Here is a 10,729-nt window from a genome sequence, read left to right on the forward strand (position 1 = left end):
TTTCCGACTGAGGACCATGGCCTCGGATTTGGAGGTACTGATTTTCATCCCCACCGCTTCACACTCGGCTGCAAACCGTCCAAGTGCATCCTGAAGGTCCTGGCTTGAAGGGGCCAACACGACAACAGAAGATGTTCAACAACAAATTATTTTGTGCCTCTCTGCATACGTGGAAGAAAAAAGTATGTTTTCTTTGAAAGTGTTCCATAGAAGGAGTTCTGTCCTACTTCTAATAGGTGTGTCCTACAATCTCAACTTACTCTGAGCCCCATCAACATAATGACCTCTCTTGGCCATTTGTAAGGGGTCATACAACACAATCTGTTGATATACAAAATAAGGAATGTAAACATTCCTTTTACCCAGGGTCACTGTCAACCACATTGAAGTGGACAAGCTTTGGTGTCAGACAGATCTGGGATACAACATACAGTAGAGATGGTTAGAGGAGTTCTTTTTAGGAATAATGTTTTTTCTAGAAAGGACGTTATCAAAAGTATCTCCCATTTTGAAGCAGTCAACTAAATGGAACTTGGAACATCTTTGGCTGATCCCCCGCAGACAAACTAATTGGTAACTTGCTGATCCAGCAGATGTCCTAGCTGGTCACTGGGTGTTCCCCGAGATGACTCAGTTGTGTTATCACATGCTGGTCATTCATGGACAGGACGCTTTATCACTTTCACTTCATTCCAAGTAGAAAGAAAGGTCACTGTAATGTTACCACGCGTTAGAGAACTCTGCCTGTGTTAGAAAACCCATACTGTTTTCGAGAACTCATTGGTTTAGACACGTCTTTTTATACCTCCATTCTAGAATGCATGACACACGCGCATAGGTTTTTATCGAAATGCTTTTATTCGTGTTTCTGTGCAAATTATATGATGAAATGTTTACATGTGTGTATGTATAAATAAAACATCTACATGTGATTTATTTTATATATTATTGCTATAAAAGTGCTGTAGTCTTGTGTAGTCATATGTTATACAAACATATGTGGATGTTAACAAACATACCATCTGCTCTCTCCTCCTCCTCTTCCTCTCCCGTCTCTCCTCCTCCTCTCCCGTCTCTCCTCCTCCTCTCCCTCTCTCCTCCTCCTCTTCCTCTCTCCTCCTCCTCTCCCTCTCTCCTCCTCTTCCTCTCCCGTCTTTCATCCTCCTCTTCCTCTCCCCTCCTCCTCCTCTCCCCTCTCTCCTCCTCCTCTCCCTCTCTCCTCCTCCTCTTCCTTTCTCCTCCTCCTCTCCGTCTCTCCTCCTCTCCCTCTCTCCTCCTCCTCCTCTCTCCTCCTCCTCCTCTCCCTCTCTCCTCCTCCTCCTCCTATCCCTCTTTCCCTCTTATATAATAAAGCTGCTTGTCTCCTGTGAGGCGGAGTGAGAGTTGTTGAAGGACATCTCCACAGCTTGCTCCTCCCTCTGCTCCTCACGTCTCCCACGCCGCCTGCTTTCTCCAAACGCCTTCACTGCTTTCAACGCGTGCTGTCTGAAGGAGGTTCCAAGGAGGGCGTAGAGAATTGGGTTGAGACAGCAGTGGGTCAGAGCCAGGCTCTCTGTGACCTGGGTTGCCCGATCCAGAGCCTTACTGGCCTCGCACTTGGTCACCAGGGAGTAGACGGAGTCCATCGCCCGCCATATCTTCACCGCGTTATAGGGCATCTGAGTGACCATGAACACGACCACCACGACCACCAACACCCGAATGGCTCTCCGCCTCCTCGTGCCGGACTCCACCGGCAGCCGCATCAGCGCCCGCACCACCCCGGCGTAGCACCATGCCATAACCACGAGTGGCAATAGGAACCCCAGGAGGACCTCCACCACCTCCAGGCAGGCCTTGGCCTCCTGGGCCAGACTGTGTGTGTAGAGGGCCAGGCAGACCCTCCTCCCGGAGATCTCTATCACCGTGGAGAACAGGAGGTCCGGGACTCCCAGAAGGCCGGCGCCAGCCCACACCCCGAGGCAAACCTTCCAACAATGGGCCCGGGTGAAGACCCGGCACAGCCCTCCCTGGTCCCGGTGTGACATCACAGTGGATGCCAGGTAGCGGTCCAGGCTGATGCAGGCTAACAGCAGCATGCAGCAGGTGAAGTTGACAGTGTAGCAGGCCGAGACGATCTTACAGAGGGACGGGCCCAGCTCCCAGCCACGCACCGCGTCCGCAGCCCAGAACGGCAGCGTGACAAGCAGCAGGAGGTCGGCTATGGCCATGTGCGCCAGGAACGTGTCTGTCATGGTCCTCCTCTGGCGCTTGTGGTGGATGTAGACAGCTAGCACCACAGAGTTGCCGGCGAGCCCTAGCACCACGCAGACCACGTACACCACAGGGAGGAAGACGCCAGCGAAGGAGCGCACGTCAGCCTTCTCGCACACGGTGTGGTAGTCCTCGTAGCTGAAATTGGAAGTGATGTTGTCATGGTAATCGTAGTCGTCCCCATCGGGTAGATCCATGGTGGAGGAGTGTCTGTATAGCACACAGCAGGGGTACAGAGTGTCAGTATAGAACTAGTCAGGGGTACAGAGTGTCGGTATAGAACTAGTCAGGGGTACAGAGTGTCGGTATAGAACTAGTCAGGGGTACAGAGTGTCGGTATAGAACTAGTCAGGGGTACAGAGTGTCGGTATAGAACTAGTCTGGGGTACAGAGTGTCGGTATAGAACTAGTCAGGGGTACAGAGTGTCGGTATAGAACTAGTCAGGGGTACAGAGTGTCGGTATAGAACTAGTCAGGGGTACAGAGTGTCGGTATAGAACTAGTCAGGGGTACAGCGTGTCGGTATAGAACTAGTCAGGGGTACAGAGTGTCGGTATAGAACTAGTCTGGGGTACAGAGTGTCGGTATAGAACTAGTCTGGGGTACAGAGTGTCGGTATAGAACTAGTCAGGGGTACAGAGGGTCTTTCTGGAATTACCATTTCACATATTTCAGGACTAACTGAAACCTTATCCATAAAGGTAACCTTTTTTTAAGGACAGTGGACTGTCACTGTTGTGACTTATTTCTATTGTTTCCCCCCCCAAGGCTTTCATTGACAGTGGGAGACAGTGATGTGGAAGACACTCCACTGGGATCCAGTAGAAGCACCGATCCACTGCAAGGCCATGGTGTTTTTCTAGCAAGCAGCCAGGAGCTTTCCCACCCGACCTTCCGGCAATGTTAAAACCCAACATCACAACCCCGGCTCTGACCGACTCCTCAGGAAGGAAGCCCCCATTCTGCCCTGTCAAAACTCTGTCCTGACACCTCGACAGTAAACCAGTTCCCATTGACGCAAGCACAGCAGAACCCATGCCAATTTTAACTTTAAAGAGTACCTGAGATAATTACAACCTTGGTGAACTAATGCCTGTTATGTTTCTTGAGGTTTTTTTATTAGTCCCAGCACTGACTTTTGCCAACAACTAATTAATGTAAACACTTTAACATCTTAATGGCCTTCACAGCAACACACACAGACACACACAGCAACATACAGGGTAAGCAATTCAACAGAAATGACAGCAAGCTGAGACAGTCGTTTTTTTATTTCAGCCCATTTTCACCTTTTTTTTTACCCAACACTACACAGTCTGCAGAAGCATACACATTCCACTAGAGAGGCTGTAAGAAAGACATGGACTCAGTCTGTCATCTTTCTATTGAGTCTTTAGTGCAATATGATTGGGAAATAAATATTGGCTGTACATTTCGTAAATGGAATCTATTTATCCCTGTTTCTCAAGGATATTAACATCCAAAAACATCTTTGGCCACTTTAGAGGAATTAAAGTACTGCAAATGAAGTGTAGAGTTAATATATTAAAATAAAACCAGAAAAGGAACCAGGCAAGACTAGTTCAGTCGGCCCGCAATTCAAATAGATACATGTTATTGCTTTACCTGGATTCGAACCCGGGTCTTTAACCACTACACCACGGTTATACCTCTGTCTAGCGTCTGTATAGCATCTAGACATTAGATCATTTTTTAATGCATTAATATCACACCAAGTTTGAATATTTTGCTAGACACCGTTAAGCATGGTTTTAAACTGACTAATGTTTCTTATTAAGTTTACCTCCAACACATATAGCATCTATGAACTGTATGGCTTTTGCCACTGGCCGTTTTAACAGCTTATTAGCCAGTAATAGGCTTACTAGTATCTAACTTACTACTTGGAATATTCATAAGAATTTAGCAATTGCTAGCGATTCTGAAGATGAACTTTACGCTGCCAAAGCCATTTCATTTCATGGCACAAATTAAAACATCAGTTTTTCTTTCATTTGTGAATGACACTGATATAACTATCAATATAGGTGACGATAACGGACTTTTTCGTCAAGTGAAAAGACGAGAGTCGTGGAAACCCCTACTCTTTCATTACCCAATGGGTTTTGATCTAACCTATATTAGCCACACAAAAAAATCACGGATGCGTACTTCGAAAATCCACCAGAAATAGTCACAATATAAAGTTGTATTTTAGGCTTACTATAACGTAGCTACTATTGTAGCCAGCGAGGGATTATGACTGTCCTGGCCCAAAAAGCATGCACGAATGCATACAATCCACCAGAAATAGTCGCAATACAATCTTGAACAGTTTCATTTTAAGCTTACTAATACGCAGTTAATGAAGGTTATAGACAGTGGTGTTTTTTCTATCCGGAACGCATACTAATGTTTAATCTGCATTGACTGTGAAAAGAGTCGAACGCAGGACCTATTAATTACAAATCCGCGTCTCTAACCAACACACTAACAAGTGGCAGCTCTCCATTCAGGCACTCAATCAGTCAGTAAGAGATATTCGCTCTTCTTGGCCCGGCTCCGTATACGCGGTGTGGCAACAATAAAAATACAAACTGACACTAAAATAAAACTGCACATTCACCCCGATTTTGTCATCTCCAGCATTTGAGAACAACGTTAACTTCGATCATTCTGTATCTAAACACACACAACAATAATTTCAGCCAATCAAATGCAATTAATTTTTCTTGGTAACGCACGCTTCAGCTTGAAAATGTCACTGGCAAGAATAATTTCCACAACTAAGAAAGTTTTTTTTTAAAATAAAAGATTTACCTTGTTTATGTGTGTTCCCTCCTATTGGTCCTCTGCTGCGCGTTTGGGAAGTCTGACTCACGGCACATACCTAGAAGGGGTGTTACTCTTAGAGAACAAGTGTGTCAAGGGCATGAGAAAGAGAAAGTAAGAGAAGAAGAACACAGGAGGATGTGAGAAAAACTAAATTCGGAACAAAACACCATGATTAATGATAAAAAAAAAAGCGTATTATACTCAAGAAGAAAAAAGAGACCGCGAAAGGGTGAAGGATTTGGCCAGTAGATGTCCCTGTTAACACACAAATCAAAAGAGAGTTCAAGTCTTTCTACAGTTACGGTTGCACTCATAACAGTATACTATCCTAATTATTTCAACACCCAAACCGTATCAAACATAATCAAAGTTCCACAAACTCACATGAAGTCCCACCTTCACAATAATTCTGTTTTCAACAGCTTGAAAAGAACGAAAAACAGACGGATATTAACATTTAAAAATATTTATTTTATTTGTCAATATAACGTGTGAAGGATGTTCCATAATGTTTGTGGTATATGAAAATATACTGTGAGAGGATAACACATTTTCTAAATTATTATATACATTTAATCATCATACACTATGTCAGAATTCTGTTTAGTTTGGTTGTGGATGTTCTTGATCCAGATGAGGTCACCTATTTTCCTATTATTCATTAAAAACTGTGATGAACTGGTCATGAACTGAATTATAAGAAGTTGTATAATAGATTTGTTTACTGTCGCACAGTGACAGGTATGTACAACATTTGCGGAATAGTCATAACGGTAAATCTTGTAAACTGACTAGGGATATACACATTAACAGTGCGTGACTGGAGTTTAAAGGGTTCTGGGCTGTACTTTAGGCTTTCGTCCGACATCCTTTCAGACAGACATCCAATGTCGTCCGATGCCTGATGTCGTCCGATGTCATTTCAGACAGATATCCAGTGATGAACACAGTGATGAACGGAAACCTGGTTAACCCCAAATGTGTCATCTCTTGCTGACAATGAGTGAGAGGCTGTTTTCTTACCTGCTTGTATGCTGACTCGTTGCTGTGGGTTACCAGGCCTACAACCGTGGCGTTATTGACAAACTTGACTATTGAGTTTGTGTCCTGCAGAGCCAAGCCGTTGTGTCTGAACAGGAAGTAAAGCAGAGGGTTGAGGACGAATCCCTGGGGGCCCCTCGTGTTACAAGAGAGGGAGGGGGAGATATTGTGTACAAGCCTCCCAAGGGATGGGATCTGCCTGTCAGAAACTCCAGTGTCATGGTGGTATCCAGACCCAGTGATAGTCCAGTTTGATTATTGCCAAGTTATTGTTGTAGCAGTCCTAAAAGTCAAAGATTCAAATGGAGGCAGGAAGTTAATATAAATGGTAGATTTGTTTATTGCATGTGATGATAAACATGAATGTAGCCAACAAAACACATTTCATTTACAAAGTTCTGTAGTCTTCAAACTGTCCATATGTATACAAATTCTGACTTCCAATGAGGACACCTTTCATCAAGCAAAACTGGTTCTTCATATCAGAATCAGATGAGGTGTAGCAGGCTAGAATACAGCGTCACTATCCAGAAACCAAAATTAAACAGAAATTCAAACTGACAAGAACATGCCCGAACAAGAACCTAGGCTACAGTGACTCACAAATTATATATCTTTGCATGCCTACGGTCACTTCCCAGAATGAAAATTTTGTAAATGCCTTGTTCAGCGGGCAAGGTAAGTCAATGTGGTCTCAGGGGAAAACGTAACATATTATACATAAATCTGTGACACCTGATTTCGTATGATATTTAACGTTACATGAGGTTACATTTTAATGCGCCACCAAAATATATAATACCTTATGAATTTGCTAAAACATATCATATGTTACGGATGCTACTAAAATGTATCATATAAGACAAATATACACAAATTATGATATGTTACAACTTCATTTTAATGTTAATGTTGGGTATTGCAGCACTCTGATTAAGGTTAGGGTTAAGGTTTGGGTTAAGATAAAAAAAAAGGTTTGGTTAATGTTAGGAATCACAGTACTGGGGTCAATGACTGAGTTATGGTTCCAAAATCACAACTGGTTTAAATTAAACTTGCAACAATTGGAGTAAAGATCAGGGATGTTTCCGCCCCACCACCATTCCCCACCCAAAAAAATGTAAATAAATAAATAACATTGTATATCTTACGAATTCAGCGGTCAACGATCTATCTAAAATAATTTATGTAAGTCTCAAACAGTGAATTGTTGTTGTAGGTGTTGTCAATGACCAGTAGGCAGCAGTCTTTCACACTGCATTCAAAATACAACTGCAGGAAAACAATTTGTGTCCCTGGAATTTTGTTGCCTACTAAAATTGTCTCCTCATGCTGTACAGTCTGTCTGGAATTTTTACACTGGTTAAATGTAATGCAAGGTGTTCCTTTTTATTGATCTCAGTAGTTCCAGAGAGTAATTCATATAAAAATAATTTTGATAAAATTGCCTAAATGTTAAACAAATACTCAAGCTTGCGCACATGCAATTTCAACTACAGTTGTGCTCATAAGTTTGCATACCCTGCCAGCAATTGTGAAATTTTGGCATTGATTTTGAAAATATCAATATAAAATATTTATTTAAGGATTGTGATTATATGTAGCCATTTATTATCACATAGTTGTTTGGCTCCTTTTTAAATCATAATGACAACAGAAATCACCTACATGGCCATGATCAAAAGTTTACCTACCCTTGAATGTTTGGCCTTGTTGCAGACACACAAGTTGACACACACATGTGAAAATGGCAATTAAATGTGAATTTCTCACACCTGTGGCATTTTAAATTGCAATTAGTGTCTGTGTATGAATAGTCAATGAGTTTGTTAGCTCTCAAGTGGATGCACTGAGCAGGCTAAATAATGAGCCATGGGGAGCAGAAATCTTTATGGTCACAACCATAAGTGTTATGTTTGGAGAGAGTTCAACAAGGCCTATAGTGAACAGAATACAATCCCCACTTTGAAGCATGGTTGTGGCTCACTGATGTTTTGGGGGTGTGTGAGGTCTAAAGGCATGGGGAATCCTATGAAAATTGATGCAGCATGTTATCAGAAATGGAAGTATGGAAGTATGCAGACCAAGTCACATTATTAATGTGAGCTTGAAATGGAAGTGTGCTGTCGAGGATGACACCCAAACTCTTAACCTGAGGGGAGGGATAAACTGAGGAGTTATCCATGTAAAGCGAGAAATTGTCATGTTTTGTCAGAGTGGATTTTGTGCCAATGAGGAGAACCTCAGTTTTACCATAGTTAAGTTTGAGGAATTTGTAGGAAAACCAGGATTTGATGTGTCATCCGCATAGCAGTGGAAATGGATATTGAATATTGAAATGGATATGACCAAGAGGAAGTAGATAGATGATAAACAGAAGGGGCCCCAGGACAGAGCCATGGGGAACACCGGTAAAGACAGGAGATGGATGTGATTTGAAAGTTCTGAGTTGGATGAATTTAGTGTAAATTCTGAATGTTCATCTTCAGAAAACCGAATACCTTGAGATAGAAACTGATTGTTTGTACCTTAACCTTTAACAAACATGGTAGGATTTCAAATCCAAACCTTTCGAGTATAGAGCCAAAAAAACTATAAATCCAACACTGTCCCTATATTCACGAAGGACACTGTATTTCAGTTATATCATTTATGGATGTATGTACCATAGACTGTAAAAAAAATGGACGACGCCCTTTCGCTCTTTTCCATTGGTGAAAACTGAAGCCGCCAGTGTCCCGATACGGCGCTGACATCTTGGACTTGCGTCTGCGCAGATAGCGATCTTGGGACCAGTTCTGCGCAGTAGTTATGCGCAGTAGCGAGCAGGAAGTAAAGCCGTAAAGCCGCGAAATCAACGGCCCCACCCCTGTGCCCCGCCCTCACTCTCCCTCGCAGAATGCGCATACCGTAATCAATCGCAAGTCCAAGTACAGTACAACCTTTGCTTGTTAAACCTAGACGATATGTTATAGCCTAACTTACATCATGTTTAACCTTCATTTAGAATAGGCCTAATACAAAAATAATTGGTAACTTCTAGCTAACGATCACCTGCTAGCTATTAACATGGCTATTAACGAGGTTTGTTGTCTTTTAGCTAACGTTAGCTAGCCCATTACATTTATTTACTAATTAAATAGCTTATAAATTTAACTTACCCAAAAAAATTCAAAGATCGATTGGAAATGCCAGATCGGTTAGCACAATGTACTGCAGAACAACCCATTATGTCCGTGTGAAATTATATCAATTATAGAAATTTAGAGATTAAATGTAAAGTTCCAATTTCCTCAGTCCTCCGAAGATTCAGTGGCTCCTCGGCTCAGATAGCTGTCAATCACAGCTGTGAATCACGATGTCACACCACCGTTTTTAGAGCATTAAATAACTAACTAAAAACAAACTTATTTTAAAAACAAACTCTTGAATTTACATTAGCGTGATTCAAACTACAGTAAATGACAGAAACCAGCTTCAGAAAAAAGATATTTGAAGGGTAATTTAATTGTTTAGTTGGTCTTGCGTCCCATTGAATAACATGGGGAGGGCGGGGTTTATGACCTATACTGGGACCACTCACCAGGGGGCGATCGAGACGTTTTGGCTTCACTTTTCAGGGCTTGTGCGGCACGCTTGGTATGTACAAATACAGATATTCTGTTGACCAGGTGGTGGGCAGAGAGAGAGTGTGGGGTACCTATCATGTACACAGATATGTCTATGACGATTGTTTTCATTCCATTTGGCCAATGTATACTGATTCTAATTACAGTTGAGAGGGTCTGGAAATGTATGGTTCTAAGATAAAACCTGGTTTTCATTCATATTTTGAGTTATTTTATATGCAACATGTTTGCATTGATAGTTACTAGTGGTATATTCTTTTTCATACTGTCATTACTTATTTAACCAGAATACATTTAATCACTTTTGAAGTAGAGACAACGGCCTTCATTCTTCGGATTGATAATGATTTTCTATTTTTCACAATCTTTCCATGAAGGTTTGGCTGAAACCTTGCTCTGTAAATATTTGTCTCCTGTTCAAATAAGTCTTAGCATTTGGCTTAAACTTACTCTCTGGAGAAATAGCATATCAACTTGGATTGCAGGCTGAAAGGGGCACCACCCATTCACAGCACTGAGGTGATTCATTGCTCTGCTAAAATTTTGCAGATGGCTGGTGTTATGACCTATTTTTCATGTTGTTATTCTCTCAAATGCTTCGGAAGGGATTGTATAACATTTAAATACAACTCAACTCAATTCGACTACAGGAACAAAGGTTTAAACAATTATTGGTAATTGCACATAATAATGTGAAAAATGTCTTTATTTCACACATTTTATATTTTTGGAAAGACATTTACATGCATGTGTTAGTGTAAAGACATTTAGATACGTGTATATTAGTGCAAAGACATTTAGATGCATGTATCAGTGTAAAGACATTTAGATATATACATACTAGTGTAAAGACATTTAGATACATATGTATTAGTGTAAATACATGTATATATCAGATAGACATTATAGACATTAAGAACATTTTTATATATGTATTAGTTTAAAGAATTGTATATATTTTTTTGTGAATA

General features: G+C 41.5%; 1 protein-coding gene across 1 annotated transcript; it reads right to left on the reverse strand.

Moving 5' to 3' along the window:
* Positions 1-1,319: 1,319 nt before the first annotated feature.
* ackr4a (atypical chemokine receptor 4a) lies at positions 1,320-5,207 on the reverse strand. The gene is made up of 2 exons (XM_010888592.3): positions 5,074-5,207; positions 1,320-2,463 (listed from the first exon to the last, which is right to left on the reverse strand). Exon 2 carries the CDS (start codon positions 2,448-2,450, stop codon positions 1,341-1,343), a length of 1,110 nt encoding a protein of 369 aa, XP_010886894.2. The 5' UTR covers positions 2,451-2,463; positions 5,074-5,207; the 3' UTR covers positions 1,320-1,340.
* Positions 5,208-10,729: the final 5,522 nt, after the last annotated feature.

This window comes from Esox lucius, chromosome 3, assembly GCF_011004845.1.
Source record: "Esox lucius isolate fEsoLuc1 chromosome 3, fEsoLuc1.pri, whole genome shotgun sequence".
Taxonomy (NCBI): domain Eukaryota; kingdom Metazoa; phylum Chordata; class Actinopteri; order Esociformes; family Esocidae; genus Esox; species Esox lucius.

What these genes read in the sequence shown, in the direction of transcription:
- ackr4a (XM_010888592.3), bottom strand. Translation starts at nt 2,450, where the DNA reads ATGGATCTACCCGATGGGGACGACTACGATTACCATGACAACATCACT.